Here is a 24,785-nt window from a genome sequence, read left to right on the forward strand (position 1 = left end):
TGGGAGATGTAGTTCCGGGCGAGCGGCACTCTGGGGGATGTAGTTCTGCACGCGCACTTCCGCGGTCGGCCGCGTGAGCCCCGGCGCGGTGGGCCTGAGCCGGAGGGTGTGTGCGGCGGGGGGCGGGGCGGCCGGGGCGGCCTGGGTGTCGGTGCGGGCCCCGCGGTGTCCTCGGCGCACGAGCGAACTGGCTCCGGAGCCCGGTGCGAGGATGATCCGGAGTGAAGGATCGGGCGTGGGAGCGACGGGGGGCGCGAAGCAGGGGGCGGCGGCGGGGGCCGCCTGGTGTGGCCGTGTCGCTAGGGCCCCCGGAGGGCCGAGATGCTGGCGAGTCTGATGAATCAGGGACCTGGGGCTTGGACGGCACCAGTGTTGGTGAAGCCGACCGAGGGAGCTGAGTGGGGTCGGGGGTGCAGGATCCCCTGGACGCGCCCCCTGGCTGTGGGATGCGCTGAGGGTGCCTTGGGGTGCTTTGTGGGAGCCCGTTTGGGGGCGTTCCGAGGGCTCGGAAGGGATGGGCCGAGGACTTTATTGACTGGGAGGCCTGTTGGATCTCAGCTGAACCCCGGGCTCCTGGGACGCAGGAGGGTTGAGACGTGTCCCGCCCTTGTAGGGTGCAGGAGAGTTCGCTGCAGAGAACCCCCTTGCCTGGATGACTCTGAAGCATGGCCAGATGCCAGTCCTCCAAACTCCCATCCTTTGCCTCCAGCGGTGCGCTGGACCGAAGTTCCCGCTGATCAGTCAGGACCAAATGTGTGGCGTGCACAAGGCATCTGGATGCAAGTGGACGGGTGGCCCACTGGGGGCTGAGAAGCAGCAGGCGGTGGGAGTATTAGTTGGAGGTACCAGGGTATGTGGGTTTATGCAGAGGTGGTGGCCCTCTCCGGTAATGGTTAGGAGCACCTGCAGGGGTGTTAGTCGTGGTGGGCAAGCATGGGCTGTATTAGAAAGTGAGGTATCAGGGAGGGGAATGGTTGGGGCTCCTGGATAATGAGGGATTGGCTGTGCCTTAGGGTTAGTGACGGGGGCTAGCAAGCCTGAGGGGGCTCTGTTGAGTGGATGCATAACTGGAGGAGGAAGGACTGGAGTCCTGGGGTGGTTCATGGGGACTCAGTGTTGAGGATCTCACTGACTCCACGACTGGTCAACGAATAGAATAGACTCTGTCGAGATTATTGGGTGGGAGTGTGGGGGAACCAGTGATGGGTTTTTTGGCCTCAGTGGTGAGAAGCCTGTGATGAGGGACTGTGCTGTCATAAGCAGTCAGGGGGCCTCTAGGGTTAGGGTTAGGGTTGGTGCATGGGGCTGAGCAAGGAAGAGCCTGGAATGATCAGGAGTAAAGACTCCTGCGATATCTGACTGGGGGCGGGGCTGTGGAGAGACTTGGATTTTCCTGACTTGTATACTCCTGTGTGTTGGTTTTGTCACTCAGGGGTTGATGACAGGGGGCTTTGCCGAAGGAGTCACTGGGGATATGTATGTGTGAGAGGTCCTGGAGGCACAGCCCGTAAAACCGGAAGCTGGGGTCCTGGTGGGATGATGGGCAAGTGGGGTAAGTGATAGTGGGGCTTGTGATGCTCAGTGGCTGTGTAGACTGGAGACTCATGACGGCTCCGTTGTGTTCAGTGAGCGAGGGCCTGGAGAAGTCTCAGGCAGTCAGTGTGGGTACACGGGAGCCTCTGAGAGCTGAAGTTCCGGCCACGGCTGAGGTGGCAGGGGGGGTTCAGTCTATTCCAGATCTGGTGGGGGGGCTGTGTGGGACTGAGACCATCTTTGGTGATGGGACATGAATTGTGTTGGTGGGTTTGGGTGCTCACGCATTGACTCAGGCAAGACTCTGATGTAGTGACTTCTGCTGAATGACTATATTCTTTTTTGTTCTTGGTCCTTCTCACTTAGCACATTACATTGTTGGTTTGTGACAGCTCCTTATTTCAGTGTTCTCTGTGACCCTGGTGGCCGTAGGTCCTACCCCATGCTGGCTCAGCCTCCTTGCCCTTCTCCATCCCTGTCTAGCTCCAGCCCTCTGAGTGTGGTGCTCCTTTGTGGGCTTGATCCTCCCACAGCCTTCCCTAGTGGGTTCCTACCTCTCTTCTGGGCTCAGCTAAAAGTCCTTGATTTCCAGGAGGCCTTTTCCAACTGTGTGAGAGAGTATCCTCTATCCATCCATCCCACTGTCGTATTTAAAATTTTTTTCCAAGCACTGTCACAGTCTGAAATTCTTTTATTTGCTTGCTTGTTTCCTATCTTAGAATGTCTTTCTTAGAGAGCAGGGACCCTGTCTGTCTTGTTCAGTGGTCTCTCCCATGTGTTAGAACAGCCTGCTAGTAAGAGGTGGTCAGCAAATTGATGCTTTCCTGGTCAGTAGATGAGATGTGAGCATGTGTGTACATGTGAGTGTAAGCACGTGTGTGAAGGTGTGTATATGTGAGTGAGCACATGTGAGCACGTGTATATATGAGAGAGCACATGTGAGTGTGAGCTCTACATTTGAGTGTGTGGGTGTGAACATATATGTGCATGTGAACGTGTGTACATGGGAGTGTTGAACATGTGAGTGTGAGCATGTGTACATGGGAATGCATGAATGTGTACATGGGAGTGTGTGAACGTTTATGTGTGTGTGACTGTGTGTACGTGTGAGCATGTGTATATGTGAATGCGAGTGCATGAATACATGTGAATGTATGTGTATGTATATGTGTGTGACCATGTGTGTACTTGTGAGCCTGTGCATATATTGAATGTGAGAACTTGAGTACGTGTGTGTGAGCATGAGTATGTGTGCATCTGAGTGTGTGAGTGCATATGTGTACATGTGAATGAATGAACATGTGTGAACATGTGTATTTTTTTAAATTTTTTATTTATTTATGATAGTCACAGAGAGAGAGAGAGAGAGGCAGAGACACAGGCAGAGGGAGAAGCAGGCTCCACGCACCGGGAGCCCGACGTGGGATTCGATCCCGGGTCTCCAGGATCGCGCCCTGGGCCAAAGGCAGGCGCTAAACCGCTGCGCCACCCAGGGATCCCGAACATGTGTATTTGTAAGGGTGTGTGTGTCCTCACAATATGAGAGAGATTTGATGTGCCTGAGAGCAGAGTGCAGGAGAATGTCAGGATCCTGGAGGAGGAAGCCAGAGTGACAGTTTTGGATGTTAGTATAGTTGGCACATTCCCTTTTCCAGAGGCGACAGAGAAGATCTGTGCATCAACCCAAAAGGGATCCGAACTAAATAGCTTCCAGGGCAGGTGGGCCTTGATCCCAGGAAGCCCAGGTTTGGGTAGCAATAACTTCTCACACTCATTTTCTCAGGGCTTCCTGGACCCCCTACCAGTGTCCAGGAGCCTGGAGGAGCACCCTGGGCATCTACCTGTGGAGATAGCTCTCTGCTCTTCCAGAACGTTTTTTCCTGAGATTTGCCCTGGAGCCATGTACACTCTTCACACTGGACTAAATGGAGTTCAGTTTCATTCTGGGGGTCTGACTGTGTCAACACCCTACAAGTGGGTGACGCTTGTGTTATCCTTCTCTTTTTGTGCTGCCAGCCATTCCTCCTGGCTAGATGCCCTTGCTCTGCTCCTCCCACTGCTTGGGTCAAAATTCACAATCCATCCTGTCTTTCTAGACCGTGGTTCCTGACTGTTCCACAAGAGCCCCCAATGTTAACATGGGGACCTCCGTCCTCTCAGTGACAGAGAAGGAGACATTTAAGGCTGTCAGGTGATGCCGCCACAAGTTGACCCACAGGGTCAGTCAGAGCCAAGTGGTGCTCAGTGTTTCTCTTCTGACTCTGCTCTGTGTGCACAGGGCCCGGCGCCGCTGCCTGAGCTGTGGGGGGGCCCTGGACCTGTGGTGCTGAGCACAGCCCTTGGCCAAGCTGGAGTAGGTGGTAAATGCCTGGCAGGGGCTGGCGCCGTGGCTCTGCTCTGGTTAGCTGCCCTGGGGTCAAGCCGGCAGTGGGCTAACATCCAGGCTGACTTCTCTGTCCACTGGGACATTGGGGACAGCCTCCCTATGCTTCAGCGAGACAAAGAGCTCTTGCTCTGCAGCTTCTGCAGGAACTCTATCCTCCCTTTGTTCAGTTTATTTTCTGGAAAGGAACCCACAGACCTGTCCACCACGTTTGGCCTTCCTGAGCAGCCCATTAGCCTGCGGAGACCAGCGGGGCGCACCGCTGAGCTCAGCTGCAGCTCCTGGCCTGCGGGGGCCCCCTGCCAGCGCCGGCAAGTCTCCCCCGGCAGGGTTGCTACAAAAGCTGGAGTTTGTCCCTCTCGTCCTGTGGTATACTGGGGACGGTGATTTTTGGACATTTCCTTTCAGGTATGTTCCCAGGAGGGAAATCACATCTCTGCAATTTCACGCCTGTCGAGTCCTTGGCTTTCATCTCATAACTGGTTCATGACTTGGTGCATGAAGGAAGGAATTCAAAGTGTAAGTGTGTGTACACATCAAGATGGAGTATTTTTTGTTTATTATACTTACCTGAAATCTTGCTTTTGTTTTTTCCAATAACTCTGCCCAACATACCGGTTACGTAGTTTGCAATTTCCTAAAAACTTTTTACTTTATTTTTTTTAAGATTTTATTTATGTATTCATGAGAGACACAGAGAGAGGCAGAGACACAGAGGGAGAAGCAGGCTCCTGGAGGGGAAACTGATGCGGGACTCGATCCTGGAACTCCAGGATCACGCTCTGAGCCAAAGGCAGATGCTCAACCACTGAGCCACCCAGGCATCCCTCTTAAAACCTTTTTAAAATAGCAGTTTTACTCAGTTATGCGGTTATTTGGCCTGTTGAGGAAATAATTAAAATCCAAACCCACCAACCCAAAAATCTCTTTAACAAAAGCAGAAGAAAAAGAAAAAGTTTTATTGTTGAATAAAAATTAAACTTTAAATGAGAATACAGTGAGCTTTGCAGGCAACCTGCTGAGGAGATTACAGAGATGGAAAGAAAGCTCAGTCTTCTCTGTATAGCTAGGCAGGTGTACCCCATTACACACATATTCTCAGGATAAATGATAGGTTGTCACACATAGTGCACACTGCGTGTCCTGGTACTTAGGGAGGCCCTTGTCGAGAGGAAAAGTAGACTCCTTGTGTCTTTGTGATAGGAAGTAGTTTTAAAGTAGTTTTACACCTGGAAGCCAGGTGCCAGTCCATACTCAGGGAGGGTTCTGACTTCCTGACATGGGAAATGGGAGCCTGACTTCCTGGACAACTTCAAGGAGAGAGCTCCCAGGTCCTGGGGAAGGACAATTTGGAACTGGAACTGGACCAGCTTATTTACCTTTAGAAAGGATTTACACACATTTAAAGGGGCAGAGAAAGAATATACAATTACGGGTTTTCTTTTTTCTTTTTAAATTTATGATAGGCACACAGTGAGAGAGAGAGGCAGAGACACAGGCAGAGGGAGAAGCAGGCTCCACACACCGGGAGCCCGACGTGGGATTCGATCCCGGGTCTCCAGGATCGCTCCCTGGGCCCAAGGCAGGCGCTAAACCGCTGCGCCACCAGGGATCCCAATTACGGGTTTCTAAAATGCTCTTTGAGTAGGACTCAAGGAAGGGACTCTCTTTCCCTTTTCTTCATGAGGGAGAACTCATTTGCTATCTAGTTTTTATGTCACGGTCACCCTTGCTGGCCTCTGAGCTCATGTCCCCCAGAGGCGTTAGCTGCTGTCCCACGAGCTCCGGTGACCTGCCCTTGGGCAGGGCTGGAAGAGCACCGGGGCCAGCGCCGCAGACACCCCTGCGTCCCACCGCCCCATCGGGCATCTCTAGGCAGTGACGTAGACCCTCATGAAGAAGCAGATTTTGGAGCATTGTCCTTGGGGCACGGAGGAGTGTGGCAGATGAGGAAGGGCAGCTCTTCGGGGATTTTGATCTGCCTCCATTATGCCTTGGAAGTGTAGCCTGGCGGTTGGTTCCTGCTGGTTTCTCAGGGCAAGGACACTACCCACACACAAGCCTCGGTCTCCTCCGCGGCCTCTCTTCTTTTTACTATTTCTGTTGGCTCCTCTGGTCGAGGCTTTCCTTTTGCTCCTGGGCTAATTTCGGAGTAGAGAGCTAGCACCCAGGCGACTTCATCATCTTGATCTAAGAGGCGTCTTCTGTTGACCATCCTGCCTAGAGATGAGTTGCATTTTACTCTATAGCACCTGCCCCAAGAATTTCATGTAATTGCCCCCCAGAAGTAGGGCTGCAGAATGAGTGGGCCAGGGTGCTATTTCTGGACTTTGTTGATGTCTGCAGTGCATCTGGTTTGATGATACTCCTCTGAGGGTGTTTGGCTGAAGCCGTAAAGCAAGTGGCCTGAATATGGCATTTATGTTGGGGGCCAGGGCTGCAGTGTGTGGTGCAGACGTGGCCAGAGGCAGACTTGCCGGTAACTCATCTTGCATCCTGCTGCTTACCCCTAGCCTGGTTCAAGTTGTTTGATTTCCCAGTGAGAGAGAACCAAGATTAGATTCCCACAGTAATTACGTCATCTAAAAGAAAATTCCCACTGCGTCTCCAGGCCGTGATTGAGGGACATGATAACTCATGTGTGAGAAGGAAGAAGAGGCCTCAGGACTAGGGGTGCCTTGTCAGTTTACAGACATTTGACCAGAGGCCTCTGCAGAGCGTCAGGACGGAGAGAAGTCACAGAACGAGCAGATTTTCCAAGCAGCAGAAAATGATCAAGTCACAGGTGAGTTATTTGTTCTCCGATAGTTTTTTTCCCATAGATGTGACAAAGCTCATGGGAAGCTCTAAATACATTTAAATCGTAATCAGAAAATATCAACTTGGAAAGAAGGTGTCAGAGAGCAAAGTGGATTATGGAATCATACAGAAATCTTAAAGTCAAAGCATGGATATTTAGGAGACAAGGTACTTCATTGCCAGAGGTGAGCTGCAGGCCGTCCCCAAGTTTCCCACAGTGGAGGCAGGAAGGGAAGCAGTGAAGTGCTTGCTTCCTCTGACAAAAGCAGACTAGCTACTCAGTGCCAACAACCCCTTCCTAATGGTTACTTACACAGACGGTACTTTCATGACTGTTTCTGTGGGTGACAGAGTGGACAAAGTCCTAAGTAAACCCTGTAATAAATGAACTTATTTCCCAGTGCTGTTTCTTAACAGTGTTCCTCAATGTGAATCTAAAGTAAAACTCAGAACACAGGTTGTTACAGGACCAAACCTGTGGGCCTGCACCACCCATCTTACTTATATTCTAGCTGTAGGAAACAAACCAAAGTCATCTGGCAGAACCTTCATTACAAAACCTTCAAATGGCCCCATAAATATTCTGTCAGTTGGAATTTTGGTACATTTTAGGAAGAAATGTTTCTGCTTCTATTGGCAAAAGCTGGGCATGGTGGTATTCTAGACCTTTAGCCCTTTCTGCTTTTTGTTTGTTTCTTTTGTTTTTTTTTTTTTAATATTTTATTTATTTATTCATGAGAGACACACAGAGAGGCAGAGACACAGGCAGAGGGAGAAGCAGGCTTCATGCAGGGAGCCTGATGTGGGACTCGATCTCAGGACACTGGGATCATGACCTGAGCCGAAGGCAGACGCTCAACCACTGAGCCACCCAGGTGCCCCTCTTTCTGCTTTTTTGACTCAAGAAATGGAGAGTGTCCCGATGGCTGGGGTACAAGTCAGCAGTGCAGTCCTAGAGGACACAGGTGGGTCTCCTGGCAACAAAGCGCTTACAGAGGGTGCCCCCACAGGGTTAGCATAGCCTCCAGGGTGGCTTTCCATTGTGTGCCCTTCTGCGCTGGGTCTTTAGTCCAGTCTGGATAATGTTGTTTTCGGGGGACTGCTTGGGGCATGTCCTTCCAAATCACTGTGTCCACGACCTCGGGTTCGTGGTCCACACTTCATTAGACGTGGGCAACATCTGGGATGCTTGGCCCAGAGAGTGCAGAACCAGAGTCTATCCTCCGCTGTCTCCCATTGGCCCATGAAGAAGGTGTCTTTTTTGGCTCAGCACAGAGTCTATGCTCCAAGCGTTTGCATGAGCTTGGAAAGGCAGTGCTGGAAGTTGTTTCTTTCTTTCTTTTTTTTTTTTTCCAGTAGGATGGGAAAGCTTTCAGGAGCAGGTCCAAAAAACAAAGATCATTCATATCATTCAATGCCACACTTCCCTGGGTGCTAGGGTTATTCTGGTTTTATTCTTCTGTTGCTAGTATCAGTGTGTCCCATTTAGTAATCAAAACTTTTTAAAAGTTCATCTCCTGTTTTCATCCACACCCATTGTCTGGAAAGATTGATTGTATGCATGAAGGGCAAATATTATGTAACTTAACCAGAAAGATGCATCATGTTTAAAAATTGGCTAGCAGGGCACCTGGGTGGCTCCATTGGTGAAGGCCATGATCTCGGAGTCCTGGGATCAAGCCCCACATCGGGCTTCCTACTCAGTGAGGAGTCTGCTTCTCCCTCCCTTCTGCTGCTGCCCCTGCTTGTGCTCTCTATCTTGCTCTCTCTCTCTCCCAATTAAAATAAATAAAATCTTAAAAAGGGGGGAGGGGATTACCTAGCTAAATACAGATACCTCCATGTCCAGAATTCTCAAATGATTTTAAATGACTTTGCATAGTCTCGTGTTCATTAAACCTTCAGGAAGAGGTGATAGGGGATGGAAGCCTTGTGCAGTGCCTGCCACGGAGCCTGAGCCATCAGCAACTGGAAAAGATGGGTGTGTATGTGAAGGCAGCAAAGACAAGCATCCTTTTGGGGAAATGCTGCATGGGGGTCCCAGGTTGTTCTCTTGAGCTGTGTAATTGGGGCTGGGATTATGTTGACCCCTTTAGTCAGCCACATAAATCTTGTCTTTAACTGTCCACTAAAACAGTCTCATGGCTAATCTTGGGCTATTCTCAGATGCAATGAATTGAGGAGACCCCCAGAAAGGAACAAATGTGGTTATGGAAGGCCTGTATAGTGTGGCCCAAGTCAGCGGAACCCATGGGGATGGTTGACCAGACTTCAAGAGAGTGTCCACTGCAGTCATATCTAGTAAAAAAGCCATATAAGGGACAGAAGGCCCAATGAGATCTACCTGTCCAGAACATCCTGACCCATTGCCCCGAGAACTTGTCTCCGGGCAGTGTTGCTAGCTTGAGCGGCGTGTGGAAACCTACATGTGTGTTTTGTGCTGTTTCAGCATCTCCTGATGGCACGGGCAGCATGTGCACACATGCCCAGCTGGCATCTGAGTCTGTGCCACAGGCCAGCCTCATGTGCTGTGTGGTGGGATCAGATTCAGTCTCCACGTTTAGTTGATTGGAGCAAGGTTGTTGGCCAGTATAGGGGCCTTTTTGGTGAGCATCGACATGGGTAGCCACAAGCTTATGAAGAGCAGAACTTACTTCCACCCAAAAGGGTCATTCCTGTAGGAGGGCTTGTTTTATATGCCAGGCTGAAGCTCACCTGGGGTCTGAGCTAGGGCCCACAAGGAAGGCAGGTCAGTCTTCCACATACCCTCTGTCATGGCCCTAGCTGTGGCTGCTGCCATCTGGGCCTGGGGCCAAAGGCTGGCAAGAGTCTACACAGGCATGAAGTCAGTACCAGTAACACATTCAGTGAGGAGGACCAGAATAATAGTGCTTTGGAGCCTGTGGTGCCACGTCTGGTGTGGGGAGGGCAGCTTCCCCTGGGCAGCCCGTCAGGTAAAGGCTTTGGTTTGCCTGAGGTTGGGACTGAAAAATCCTAGGGGTTTTTTTTTTTTTGGTTTGTTTTGTTTTTATTTTTTTGTGTTTTTAAGATTTTATTTATTGATTGATGAGAGAGACACACAGAGAGAGGCAGAGACACAGGCAGAGGGAGAAGCAGGTTCCTCACAGGGAGCCTGATGCAGGACTTGATCCCCAGACCTGGGATCATGCCCTGAGCCAAAGGCAGGCAATCAACCACTGAGCCACTCAAGGGTCCCCAAAAATCCTAGTTTTTAACCAGGAACCTGACTCCTCCTGAGTTTTAGGGTGTGTGTAAATTTATGTTATCAACATCACAGTCAGGACTTGGAACAGTTCCAGTTCTCCAGAGACATTCCCTGAGTCTGGTCCTCCTGCATCTCCAACGCGTGACCCCAACTGACGTGTCCTCGGTCAATGGGAAGTGACAGACTCAGCCTTTCCCAGAATGTTAGAGCATGTAACCTTCTGATTCTGGCACTTTTCACTCCTATCGTCGAGGTCGTCCATGTCTGAAACAGTCTTTACTGTCACTGAGCAGTGTCACCAAATAGTATCCCATTACATGGACACGCCATTTTGCTTAGCCTTCCACTTTTGAAGGGCACCTTACTTGCTTCTACTTTGTAACTCGTGTTCACCTGCATATAGTTTGAACAGAAATCTTGAGGTGAGCAGAAGTTTTCAGTGTACTTGGGCAGGCACCTGGAATTAGAATTGCTGGGCTGTGCGGTCATCAGTGCTCAGCTTTCTGGGAAGCTTCCATAACACCTTCCAGGGTCACTGCGCCATTTCTGCGTTCCCACCTTCAGTGCATGAGTGCTGCTGCTGCTGCGCGTCCTCGCTGGCATTTGTCACTGTTTGTGTGGGTTTTAAAATTAATGTTAGCAATCTAATAGGTATGTGGTAACCTCTCATTATACTTTTTTTTTTTAATTTTTTTTCTTTATTTATTTATGATAGTCACACAGAGAGAGACAGAGAGAGGGAGAGACACAGGCAGAGGGAGAAGCAGGCTCCATGCAGGGAGCCCGACGCGGGACTCGATCCCGGGTCTCCAGGATCACACCCTGGGCCAACGGCAGGCGCCAAACCACTGCGCCACCCAGGGATCCCCCTCTCATTATACTTTTAATTCATATTTCCCTATTGATAAAAAATGCTAAATATCTTTTCATGTTTATTTTTTATCTGTATATCTTTTGGTGAAGTGTGTGTTAAGATCTTTTGTTTTTTAAGATTTTATTTATTTCTTCATGAGAGACAGAGAGAGACAGAGGCAGAGGCAGAGGCAGAGGGAGAAGCAGGCTCCATTCAGGGAGCTGACGGGGGACTCGATCGTGGGTCTCCAGGATCACGCCCTGGGCGGAAGGCGGCGGTAAACCGCTGAGCCACCTGGGCTGCCCTGATTGTTGAGTTTCAAAACTTCTTTATTCTGGATACAGGTGCTCTATCAGATGAGTGATTTTCTTTCTTTCTTTTTTTTATTTTTATTTTTAAGATTTTATTTATTTATTTATTTATTTATTCATTCATTCATTCATTCATTCATTCATTCATGAGAGAGGCAGAAACATAGGCAGAGGAAGAAGCAGGCTCCCCCTGGGGAGCCCAATGCAGAACTTGATCCCAGGACCCGGGATTATGCCCTGAGCTGACGGCAGACACTCAACAACTGAACCAACCAGGTGCCCCAGATGGGTGCTTTTCAAATATTTTCTCATAATCTGTGCCTTGTCTATATTCTCTCTCTTAACAGTGTCTTTCACATAGAAAAAAAAAAAAAGATAACTTTGTAAATGTCTGTTTCATTGATTTTTTTTCTTAAGTTGACTCCATGTTTGATGTTGTATCTAAAAACTCACTGCTGGGCAGCCAGGGTGGCTCAGCAGTTTAGTGCTGCCTTCAGCTCAGGGCCTGATCCTGAAGACCTGGGATCTAGTCCCAACTCAGGCTCCCTGCATGGGGCCTGCTTCTCCCTCTGCCTGTGTCTCTGCCTCTCTCTCTGTGTGTCTCTCATGAATAAATAAATAAATAAATAAATAAATAAATAAATAAATAATCTTTAAAGAAAAAAAAAACTGCTGGCACACCTGGGTGGCTCAGTTGGTTAAGTGTCTGCCTTCAGCTCAGGTGACAATCACAGGGTCCTGGCATCAAGCCCTGCATCAAGCTCCTTGCTCTATGGGGAGTCTGTTTCTCCTTCTCCCTCTGCTTGCTCCCTCCTGCTTATGCATGAGTGTGCACATTCTCTCTAATAAATAATAAGATCTTTTAAAAAATAAAAACTCACTGCCAAACCCAGCATCATGCAGGTTCTTTTTCCCCAGAGCTTTATAGTTTTATGTTTTCTATTTAGGTCTATGATCCATTGTGAATTAATTTTTTTTTTTAAACAGTTTTCAAACATCTTTTTTTTTTTTTATTTTATTTTTATTTATTTATTTATTTATGATAGTCACAGAGAGAGAGAGAGAGAGGCAGAGACATAGGCAGAGGGAGAAGCAGGCTCCATGCACCGGGAGCCTGATGTGGGATTCGATCCCGGGTCTCCAGGATCGCGCCCTGGGCCAAAGACAAGCGCCAAACCGCTGCGCCACCCAGGGATCCCGTGAATTAATTTTTATATAAGGTATGAGGAATGTGTTGTTGAGGTTTATTCTTTTGCTTGTGGATATGCAGTTGTTCTAGCACCATTTGTTCCGAAAACTCCTTTCTTCATGGAATTGCTTTTGCCTTTTGTCAAAAATCAGTTGAGCATATGGGGGTCTAGTTTTAAGCTGCCTTTTCTGTTGCATTCATCTAGTATCTATCCTTTGACTAACACTACCTTGTCTTAGTACCTGTGGCTTCATAGGAAGTCTCAAAACCCGGTCATGTGAATCCTGCAACATTGTTCTTTTCCCACTTGTTCGTTTGCCTTTTGTCCCAAGCCTTCTATATCCTTGTGTCATGGCCTCTGTGACACTTTATTTTTTTCTTGAAAAGACTGAAACATTTTAAGAACATGATTTTTATTCTATTCATATTTCTAGCATCTCTTACAGTTTGGGGAGCCTTAGTTGCACAATACGTGTGTTCCAGAAGATCCAGAAGGGGCTAGCTAGTCCTCACAACGTGGGTGCAGAGCCAGAGGGAGGAGTGTTGTAGGGATGTAGACAGAAACCAAAAAATAGGACTGTTGTTTGGCAGATGGGTGCCAGGCATGTGGAAGATCTGACAGTAGGTGGGACTCGGATAAGAATTCTTCCCAAAGGGTATCCCTGGGTGGCTCAGCGGTTTAGCGCCTGCCTTTGGCCCAGGGCGCGATCTTGGAGTCCCGGGATCGAGTCCCGGGTCAGGCTCCCGGCATGGAGCCTGCTTCTCCCTCTGCCTGTGTCTCTCCCTCTCTCTCTCTATGTCTATTATAAATAAATGAATAAATCTTAAAAAAAAAAAAAAAAAAAGAATTCTTCCCAAATACCAGTGGCACTGTCCTTGAGAAGCACTGTGCTTGGGATGCCTGGGTGGCTTAGCAGTTGGGCATCTGCCTTTGGCTCATGGCATGATCCTGGAGTCCCAGGATCGAGTCCCACATTGGGCTTCCTGCATGAAGCCTGCTTCTCCCTCCTTGTGCCTCTGCCCCTCCCCACCCTCTGTGTCTCTCATGAATAAATAAAATCTTTAAAAAGAGAGAGAGAGAGAAGCACTGTGCTTGAACACAATGTAGTCTAATTTCTTTTTTTTTTTTAATTTATTTATGATAGTCACAGAGAGAGAGAGAGAGGCAGAGACACAGGCAGAGGGAGAAGCAGGCTCCATGCACTGGGAGCCCGACGTGGGATTCGATCCTGGGTCTCCAGGATCGCGCCCTGGGCCAAAGGCAGGCGCCAAACCACTGCGCCACCCAGGCATCCCCTGTAGTCTAATTTCTTAATGGATAGGTAGATGGATAGATGAGTGAATTCAAAATGATAAGTATCTTAACATATTTGTTTCTCTTGAGGTATAATGTAAGATTAGGATATTATATTAAATATCAATTGCTGTGTAACAAATTACGCTAACCTCAGTGGCTAAAAACACAAACATTTACCCCACAGTTTCTCTGGGTTGAAGTTTGCCGGCTGCACCTACATCTGGTTCCTGTTCAGGATTTCACATGGCCCTGTGACAAGGATGGTGGGCCAGGCTGTGGGGCTTTCAGGGTGCAGTAGGGAGATGGTCCTCCTCCAGGCTTGGTCATGTGGGAGTTGCGCGCCTCAGTTCCTTGCCGCAGGACTGCTTCACTGCGTGGCAGCTGGATTCCCCCGAGAGAGCAAGACAAGCTTCCCAAGATGGGGAGTAACCTCAGACATGCCATCCTACTGCGGTTGTCTTCAGCGTCAGTGAGTCAGTAGGTCCAGCACACATTCAGGAGGGGAGTACGACACAAACACAGACACCAGGAGTCAGAGATGGGCGAGGCTGCCTCCCACCCTGGAGGAGAAAGCCCATATCCTGCCATGAGGACTACCTCAGGTATAACAATGATTATGCTTTTCTAGATCTCCTTTGAGGATGTGGCTGTGGACTTCACTTTGGAGGAGTGGCAGCTACTCAATCCTACTCAGAAGAACTTGTACAGAGATGTGATGTTGGAGAACTACAGCAATCTAGTTTTCTTGGGTAAGAATATTCTTTTTTTTTTTAATTTTTATTTATTTATGATAGGCACACAGTGAGAGAGAGAGAGAGGCAGAGACATAGGAAGAGGAAGAAGCAGGCTCCATGCACCGGGAGCCTGACGTGGGATTCGATCCCGGGTCTCCAGGATCGCGCCCCGGGCCAAAGGCAGGCGCTAAACCGCTGCGCCACCCAGGGATCCCAAGAATATTCTTATATAAATAGTGTGTATCCAATAACTGGGGCCTCTAAAATGTTTACTAATTTTGGACCTAAGTTTCAGATGTCAAAGATTCTTTAATTTCTATACCCAATTGAAAGATTTTTGGTTCACTTGCTTTGTTTTATAACCTTTGCAGTGGATATTCTTCATATTTAAGAGTCCATCATTGCAAGGAATTGGGTCCAAGTTGTCTGTGTTTCCACTGAACAGGTTATCACATTATCAGACCTGATGCAGTTTTCAAGCGGGAGCAAGAAGAGCCGTGGATGGTGGAGAAAGAAGTTCTAAGTCAGAGCTTTGCAGGTGAGCAGGAATCAGGTGTATGTGTACGTGCAAATTGAATCTCGGGTTTTTGATGACGGGTTGCTTATAATGTTTTGAAAAGTTATTCATAAAACTGCTGGAAGTTCCTAAGTCTTTAGAGTTGGCTCAGGCCTAGTGACCTGAGTTCTCCTGGTTTCTAATGTGCTCTGTCCTGGTCTCCACATCAGGATGTGTCCTCTTTGTGCGGAGCTGCTGATGGCACGTTCCCCCTTCCCTAGACAGCGGCACGAGCTGGTGGCCAGCATTTAGGACAAGGATCCTCCTCCCAGCCGCCTCAGCTCCCTCCTCCTCTCCTGCGCTTCCACCCAGCAGGGGTGGGCTTCCTTCTTCCTCCTGAAGAATTCATAACTTTCTCCTGTTACAGGGACGCCGACTGAGTCCTTCTTTTTTTCTTTTCTCTAATTTGCCAGATTTCTGATTTAAACCCATAGAGAGTAGAAGATGCAGGTAGAATAAAACCCAAATATTGTAAGCCTGGTGAGGACACTTTGCCTCGCCCATCTTCTGGGCAGACTAAGCCCTTTGCAGGCAACTCCCTGGGTGCTTTTCACTGCATTGATGTCCACCTTCTCGAGGCTTCTCACTAACCCTTCAAAGAGACTACTGGTTTTCAAACCCCCAAGTGCTGTGTGATAGTTTAACTACATTGATGTTGGAGGACCTCATGGTATGGCAACGTCTTATCCATTTGTTTTTTGTTTTTAATTTCTGTTGCCAGAAGTCAGGGCTAACTCCATTCGAACAAGTTTCTTCCTCCAAGCCTTTCATACATTTTTCTCTGCACTTGAGCCTTTGATCCTCAGATCCTTTCCCCACGTGGACACTATGTGTCTCTTCAGTTTGAGCCATTTCTCATACCCAGGGAGTGTTGATTCCCAGTGCCCACTTAGGATTGCATTATGGGAACTTCGGCCCTAGTCAGACATTATCTGGGACTTTTCACCAATTTTTAACCAAGTAGGTCTTTTTTTTTTTTTTTTTTTTTACCAAGTAGGTCTTAATGATTTTTCCCCCCACATAGAAAGACTGCAAGGAACATATTCTCTCTCCCCTGTAGAATTTATAGGGTATAATTATTAAATGTTTTATTAAGTGAGTGTTGTGGGGCCAGGTAAGGCAGGACCTTTCTTATCAAGTATTACTTTAGGGCAAAGGTTTTTATCTAAGCAAGTGTCTCAGCTTACCTTAGGAAATACTTCAAATTATAGATGTCCAGTTTCCATTCCCATGGATGATTAGGTCTGGGTATGTGTAGCTTAGAAAATACTAACTGTGCAGATAGGTTTTGTATTCACTCATTAATGTAGAACAACCACTATTATGTGGCATAGAGAAAGAGTCATGAAATAGGAACAGAGAAGTTTAACATAGAATAAAATGCAGAACTATATTTATTCAATAATTCAGTATTTGAACAAAAACTATTTATATTAAAATGCAAAGTTATTTATCAAGATTAATGATGCAGAGGGGAACTGCTTTAGAAGTCCAGTTGTGAATGAACAGTGTTTATCCCACATGTATTGAGGGCTTGCTCTGTGCTATGTATAGATGTACATCAGTGACAAGTACAAACCTATTCCTTGCCCTCAGGGTTTACACTCTTGTGGGGGATGCAGAAGTAAGATGATTACCTCTTTGATAAGTACTATAAAGGAAATAAACAGGATATTGTTAGGATGCCCTCGAAATGATTTTTACACTTGAATGAGCCATGCCGAAAACTAGGAAGAGCATGCCAAATAAAAGGAACAGCTATTGCAAAGGTCCTGAGGCAGGAAAGGCCTTTGGGCTCAAAGGGATGGGAAGGAATTCAGTATGGCTAGCAGCAGTGAGCAAAAGTGTGAGAGGAAGTCAGAGAGATTGGAAAAGATCAGGGCATGCCAGAACACACAAGCCATCACAAAAGCATGCATTTTTCATTTTTTTTTTCTTTTTCAGCAAGGGAGTAAAAAACCTGATCACATTTTCTAAAGCTCACTGGCTCTCTGGAGACTAGAACTGGGAGGGAGCAAGAGTGGGAGTAGGAATATCAGTTTGAAAACTACAGTGAAAGCAGGCAGTGTGGACCAGAGTATGACAGAGACAAGTGGGTTCACCTGTGCCTGGCCCTGAATAATACCAGTAAGAAACAACATACTTCTTTTCCAAAATGTCAAGATTTCTTCTTTCTCCTCCTCCTCCCCCTGCCCCTCCTGGCTCCTAGGAGCTCATTATACATCCTTCTTCTTCTCTTCTTCTTTGAGAGAGAGGGCATGGGGTGTACAGGGAAAGAGAGAGAGAGAAGCAGAATCTCAAGCAGACTCCCTGCTGAGCATAGAACCTGACACAAGGCTCAATCCCAGGACCCTGAGACAATGACCTGAGCTGAAATCAAGAGTTGGACGCTCAACCAACTGAGCTACCCAGGCACCCCAAAGGTTTTTATTTCTTAAATATATTTTTTAAAGATTTTATTTAATTATTCATGAGAGACACAGAGAGGCAGAGACATAGACAGAGGGAGAAGCAGGCTCCATGCAGAAAGTCTGATGTGGGACTCAATCCGAGGACTCTGGGATAGCACCCTGAGCCAAAGGCAGACACTCAACCGCTGAGCCACCCAGGTGTCCCTATTTCTTATTTTGATGCAGTTGAACTACTTAAATATTATTTTATATTATTTATTGACTTGTATATATGTTAATTTTATTTATTGTTTTGATTCTAATTTAAGGATTTTATTTCTTTACTCAGCTTTCATGAAACCATTTTTTATAAACTCTTTAGGTGGATTTCACACTTACATGTCTATGTATGACACTTGCTATTAATCTCCAAACTTTTTCTCAGTCATTTCCATCTCAATAGTTTTAGTACCTCCACTCATGCTGGAAACATTAAATCCTTTTATTTTCTAAATCAGCAGCTCTAACTGGACCTTTTTCTGAAATTCCGATATGTCCAAGAATTAGATAAGTCTCTGCCTACAGCCCCCTACACACACACACACACACACACACACACACACACACACACAATCCTGCAGAGAAGAAGTTGACTTCTATTTGAAGTCTCTCAAAATCTTTTGTCTTGCAGGGTACCTCCTGGGAATGTTACCTCACAATAGCTAGTAAAGAATATCATAAAATAAACAAAACTTCACTTTAAAATATCTAATAAATGGTCATGTTGTGGAAATCACAAATTGTACTTACCAGGTAACAGAAAGTCTATCCTAATGTTATCCAAAGAGTTCTTGTGGTTTGGAATGATTTTCATTGACAGGATTACATATAGGTTCATTATATAAATGATAGATTCAGTTAAAGTGTCAAAAAACCTAAATAAAAGTGTAGATGCTGAGCTCTGGAGAACTCTTGGATAACCCCAAGAAATAGAAGTCAGTGATGTCAGTGATTCAGGTGACAATTGTAAATGAGAATGTTCTTTAAATGTATAATGATTGTTCAGGAACCTAATGTTTCTTGACTTTTGGATAAAAACTTGATATCCTGTATTTACTATGCACTGCACTCAGTGTTCCTCCCTTAATAGCACAGCATACACCAGTCTTGCTCTTCTGTGTGCTTGTTACTCTTAGCATTCACTGTATTGTGAGGACTCTTGACACAGAGAGTGCTTACCTGTTTTCTTCCCTCATCTTCCCTCTGTATATACAGCAGATAATCAGATTGTTGTTGAGTAAGTAAATCAATCATTCTAGTATTTGAGCATAAACGCTCATGATCACTGCTTCTTGAGCGTATTTCATCTTTTCTCATTTAAAGTTTATGTTTATAAACATTTGTAACTTTTATATGTTTTCATTTCTGTTAGAAAGGTTTTAAAGCTTTTATATAAATTCCAATTAGTTAACATACAGTGTATGTCAAAATTTTTAATGTCCAGTAAGTAGATATTATATTTTGGAGGATTTTGTTTTGTTTGTTTTTAAAACTGGGATCCTAGGCTCTATGTCAGTTTTATTCAATGAGCATAATTGTTGGGGGATTTACACAGTATGATTCATTTTTTTCCTTTTTAGAAGAAGTCTGGCTAGATAACAATCTCAAAATGTGGCACCAGGATAATCAAGACAAGCTTAGAAGTATGGAGAGAGGCCATGAATATGATGTTTTTAGGAAAATATTTCATTCAAGCATTAACTTTGTCCATTTAGGAATGAGACCCCATAAATGTGGCACAGGTGAAAAAAGTTTGAAACATCCTTTTGAGTTTCTTATTCCAAAAAATAACCATGGAAGAAAAAAGCTTGATGAGCTCAATAAGAAATATTTATTCTATATCAAAGCTGATAGAACCCATGGTGGAATGGCATACTGTGGTTGCAGTAAATGTAGAAAAGCTAGCAGTACAGGGTCGTGGCCCAATGCAAACCATATAACACATACAGGAGTCCATTTATGCATGGAGTGTGGCAACGTTTTTAATAAGAAGTCACAGCTCATTATACATCAGCGAACTCACACAGGAGAGAAGCCCTATGGATGCAGTGAATGTGGGAAAGCCTTCTCACAGAAGTCATTGCTCACTATTCATCAAAGGACTCATTCAGGAGAAAAACCATATGGGTGTGGTGAATGTCAAAAAGCTTTCAGTAGGAAGTCACTGCTTATTTTACACCAGAGGACTCACACAGGAGAGAAGCCATATGGATGCAGCGAATGTGGGAAAGCCTTCAGCAGGAAGTCACAACTTAAAAGACATCAGAGGACTCACACAGTAGAGAAGCCCTATGGCTGCAGTGACTGCGGGAAAGCCTTCTCCCAGAAATTAAAGCTCATTACACATCAGAGAACACACACCGGAGAGAAGCCCTATCAATGTAGTGACTGTGGGAAAGCCTTCTTCTGGAAGTCACAGCTGATTACTCATCAGAGGACTCACACAGGGAAGAAACCATATGCATGTAATGAGTGTACAAAAGCCTTCAGCAGGAACTCACTGCTCATCAGGCATCAGAGGATCCACACAGGAGAGAAGCCCTATGAGTGCGGCGAGTGTGGGGAAGCCTTCATCAGGAAACCACAACTTCTCAAGCATCAAATTACTCACACAGGAGAGAAGAACTATCAGTGCAATGATTGTGAGGAAGCATTCTTTAAGAAGTCAGAGCTGATCAGACATCAAAAAACTCATTTAGGGGAGAAACCCTATGGGTGTGTTGAATGCGGGAAAACCTTCTTTGGGAAGTCACAGCTGCTAACACATCAGAGAACTCACACTGGAGAGAAACCATATGATTGCAGTGAGTGTGGGAAAGCCTTCACCCAGAAGTCCAGCCTGATATCACACCAGAGGACACACACAGGGGAGAAACCCTATGAGTGCACTGAATGTGGGAAAACCTTCAGTGAGAAGTCAAGCCTTATTCATCACCAGAGAACCCATACCGGAGAGAAACCCTTTGAATGTGGTGAATGTAGGAAAGCATTTGCCTGGAAGCCACAGCTTCTTAGGCATCAGAGAATTCATACAGGGGAGAAACCCTATAAATGCAGTGAGTGTGGGAAAGCTTTTGTTCAGAAAGTGCAGCTCATTAAGCATCAGAGAAATCATACAGGAGAGAAAACCTATGGATGTAGTGATTGTGCAAAAGCCTTCTTTGAAAAGGCACAGCTTGTTATACATCAGAGAATTCACACAGGAGAGAGACCCTATAAATGTGGTGAATGTGGGAAGTCTTTTACCAGAAAGTCACACCTTATGAGACATCAGAGAATCCATACAGGAGATAAATACTATGTGTGCAGTGAGTGTGGGAAAGCCTTCAGCAGGAAGTCCCAACTCGTGATTCATCAGAGGACTCACATACTCTAGGAACCATGTGAGTGCTGGAATGTGAAAAATCTCCTATCAGACATCATGCCTTCTGACATGTCAGAGGACACACATACACGGGAGGAACCCTGTCAGTGCCCTGGGAAGGCAAGTCTCACCCAACACTTGAGAAAACACTTGAGAAAAGAGGGAATCTTTTGAAGTAGACAGTGTAAGAGAGCCTTCTCCTAGAAAACACAACTGGTTACACATTACTGACTTAACATGGAATTCTTATCAATATTGTGGTACAGAATCTTGTAGTCAGAAGTGACAGCTCATTGTTAGAGGAACTACACTCAAGGAGAAACTGGGCCGTTGTAAAAAGCAAGTGAAAGGTTTCATGAAGAAAAGATAACTCACAGTACACTAGAGAATGCATACACAAAGGAAATACTGAATAGTATGAATTAGAGATTTTAATATAGAAGAGCAGTCCTAATTTGAAGGATTTGGATAAGCATGATCCTATTGAAAGAGTTCTATAACGTTGTGTTTGTTGTATCTAAGTTTTTATTAAAATAGTTATTTTTAAGTGATAGATGTGTTTAAAGTGTGAAGCCTTCTGCTTTCTGCTACAGTGGTATGGCAAGGAACAGATTAATTCCCCTGCCTTGAACAGCTAGAACCTGTAAAACATAAATGAAATGATAGCTTTTGAGATCTATGGCAGGCAGAAGTTTGTGATTCCTGGCAGAAGGTAGACAGAGTGAGGTGAGCCCCATGACAGCCCAGCCTAGTGCCTGGTGGCAGTTCCCAGGCTGCAGTATTGTTGAAGAGAACTGCTGACTTGGCATTTGGGGAGGCCATGGTAGCTAGAAGTTGCAGGGAAAAGTACTGGGGAGGAGGGAGCTTTCCAGAAAGAGGGCTGCAGAAATCCAAGGAGTCCTCTTGAGTCTCTTGGCTTAGTGCTGATCTGCATATGTGTGAAAGGAAAAAGTAGTTCTGGAAAGCAGTAGGCTGAACAGTTCCTAGAAATCAAAGCAGGGCTGCGAGTAAAGTTCCCACCAGCTTTGAACACATGGGGCATCAGGTAGGGTTCTCAGCAGAGTAGACCTTGTGAAGTAATTAACCCTAGATTAAAATCCACTCTGGACCCACAGTGTGTGGCATCCAAAAACTTAGCTGGCATGCGAAGAAGCTACAAGAATACAACTTGTAACCAGGACAAAAAATGATTCAGTAGGAAGAGACATAAAAGAGACCAAGACAGTTGGCATTAAATAAGGATGTTCAAGTAGCTTTTATAAATACACAGGAAAATGTGAATGTGATAAAACCTGAAGTGGAAGATGTATTTTAAAAAGCCCAAGTATGGGGATCCCTGGGTGGCTCAGCAGTTTAGCACCTGCCTTTGGCCCAGGGCATGATCCTGGAGTCCCGGGATCAAGTCCCACATCAGGCTCCCTGCATGGAGCCTGCTTCTCTCTCTGCCTGTGTCTCTGCCTCTCTCTCTCTCTGTCTCTCATGAATAAATAAATAAAATCTTTTTTTAAAAAAGCCCAAGTGCAACTTCTCAGGATGAAAACAGTAGTATCTGAGGATTAAAAAAATGACCAAAAAAAGCCAACTTTGGATGGAATTAATAACAGATCAGACAAAGAAGAAGAAACGTTGATGAACTTAAGTACAAACAAAAACTGTCCAATTGCTGTACACAGAGAAAAAAAAGACTGGAAGAAAAGAGAGGAGGGAGTCAGTTGCAGTGGGACAACCAACATACATCTGAAGTGGAGTCGTAGGAGAGGATGGTAAAGAGGCATGAGAAAGTATTTGAGTAAATAATGGCTGAAATGTTTACACATAGGATGAAAAGTGTGACACCACATATTTCAGATGTTCAAAGAACCCCAAACAAGATATGTAAAGAAAGTTCTGCTAATGGACATCATAGTCAGATTGATGAAGAACTATTGTAAGACACCTAGAGAAAGATAGGATATGGTCACAGAGCAGAGAACGACAGCACACTCCTGCCCAGAAAGTACTTGAGCAAGAAGACAGAGTGACCCCTGCAACCTGGCATTTGTCTGTTACCCATCTTTCAAAAATGAAAGCAAAAGGAGACTTTTTCAGAAAAAGTCAAAGAGAATTTATTAGCTGTAGGCCTTCCTTCAGGAAACCTTAAAGTAAGTTTCAGCACAGCAGGAAAATCATCCTCAATAGAAATGTGGATCTACAGGACAAAATGAAGAGTTCTGGAAAAGATGAATACGTGGATAAACAATAAATGATTTTTTTCTCATTTTAAAATCTTTGAAAAAGGTAATCGATTGCTTAAGGCCAAAGTAGTGACAATGTATTGTGGGAGTAAAGTGTACAACAACAACAACACTTAGGTATGAATTTTCAAACACAGTTAAATAGATTGCATGATGTGAGTTAGAAACCTGTTTCTCAGGCTCAGAGTGACTCTCTAGCAGCTACACTGCACATAGGCTGGACCTGGATAGGTCCTGGTTGTGACCTACTTCTCCCTGCCCTGCACTCTCAGGGGCTGCCCCACTAGTTTTTCTGCTTAGGCTCAACCATGGGAGGGGCTAGGTCAGCTGGTGGGAGCGGAAAGGCTGGAACATGTATTCCTCCCAGCTCCCCTTACCGGACCTTGGTTTTGGGCGAGTGTATGCCTGTATGGCTACAGCTCCTGCTGGGCAGCACTCCTCTGGGGCTGTAGACTTCTCAGTTAACACCTCCCTCTCCTTGCTCTTCAGATACTTCACCATCTCTGGTTGGTGTCCTTAATTCTGAACACATATGTAAATAGTCCCTCTATTAAATGTTCTTGAGTTAATATTCTGAGTGTACCATTTGTTTTCTGTGCCATGTTAAATGAGCATTTAACAAAATTTTGAGTGTCAACTATTGGTACATGTGCCTCATAGAGCATAGACTGATATCTATCAAGATTTCCCATACTGAGTGTCAATGTTTTCTCTTCGTTTTTAAACAATTCAATAGAAATTACATTACAAAGTTCTTTGTGTTTTTTTGTTTTGTTCTCCTGCAAATGTGAATGGCTCCACAGATTATCATCTGCTACATATCTAATGGTCTTGCAGTTATTACCAACCCTTCTTCAATAAGAGAAACTAAAACATTTATGAAGTCTCATGCTATCTCTGGATTAGCCAAGCAATTTACAAAACACATTGGCATTATGTTCAATATGTACGGACAAGAAAAAGATAATCAGTTACTGCATGAGGTAGAAAGGAATGATTGTGCTGTGCATACCGTCATTCTGTATTGTGCTGCTTTTTATTCTATATAATCTATATAATCTGTAGCCCATGGACAAGATTCTCATGTCAATAGTCAGAATTGCCAGTCTCTAAAGCTCCACACCATTGCCCATCACCAACACCATAGTCTAGTCAAGTAGACTACCAATGATCCCCAACACAGCAGCCCCATACGTGGTCATTTGTCAAACACCTCTTAAGAATTTCACCTTTATTTATGATCTCTCACCCAGTCCTTTTCCCTTGGTACCCAGAGCACTTTTGAAGGGAAATAATTGCCATCAGGCTACCCAGCTGCATTTTCTCTCCAGGTGCTTTTCCATTTCAATATGCATTTTGAGGAAGCTTTTCATGCGGGTCTTCCATTTTGTATAACCCTGAAACACACCATTCACAATGCAGTCTGTGCCAATAAACTTGTGTATTACACTGGTCCTGTCTTTAAGGAATTAGCTTGCAAATGAAATCAATGTCTCGAGGCTTGGTAGTTGGAATTTAGTGCTGTGACAGTTCCCTGTAACAGTTTCTCTGTAATAGGACTGTGTGCTGCTCTATATCTGATAGCAAAATGGTTTCTACCAATACAGCTCTCCTCGGGCCCCATGTATTTGTCACACAGTGAAGGCAAGGCCATGCTCACTCTCCTCTTAGAAAACTTGGGACCCCTGGGTGGTTCAGTGGTTAAGCATCTGTGTTCGGCTCAGGGCGTGATGCTGGGGTCTGGGGATCAAGTCCTATGTCGCGCTCCCTGCAAGGAGCCTGCTTCTTCCTCTCCCTGTCTCTCTGCCTCCTTTCTGTGACTCTCATGAATAAATAAAATCTTAAAAAAAAAAAAA

General features: G+C 45.7%; 1 protein-coding gene across 11 annotated transcripts; it reads left to right on the forward strand.

Annotated features, from left to right (window-relative positions):
• Positions 1-24,785, forward strand: ZNF605 (zinc finger protein 605). 11 transcript variants are annotated; one of them, XM_072722503.1, is made up of 7 exons: positions 134-203; positions 614-850; positions 4,325-4,435; positions 6,528-6,701; positions 14,220-14,340; positions 14,771-14,863; positions 18,912-24,785. In XM_072722503.1, the coding sequence occupies exons 4-7, from the start codon at positions 6,687-6,689 to the stop codon at positions 20,705-20,707; spliced, it is 2,025 nt and encodes a 674-aa protein (XP_072578604.1). In that variant the 5' UTR covers positions 134-203; positions 614-850; positions 4,325-4,435; positions 6,528-6,686; the 3' UTR covers positions 20,708-24,785. The 11 variants fall into 11 exon arrangements, with proteins under 11 accessions (XP_025843993.1, XP_025843995.1, XP_072578602.1 ...); XM_025988210.2 differs by lacking the exons at positions 134-203; positions 614-850 and adding an exon at positions 9-106; XM_072722501.1 differs by lacking the exon at positions 614-850 and having other exon boundaries at positions 68-203.

The sequence above is a fragment of the Vulpes vulpes genome, chromosome 10 (assembly GCF_048418805.1).
Source record: "Vulpes vulpes isolate BD-2025 chromosome 10, VulVul3, whole genome shotgun sequence".
In the NCBI taxonomy this organism is placed as follows: Eukaryota; Metazoa; Chordata; class Mammalia; order Carnivora; family Canidae; genus Vulpes; species Vulpes vulpes.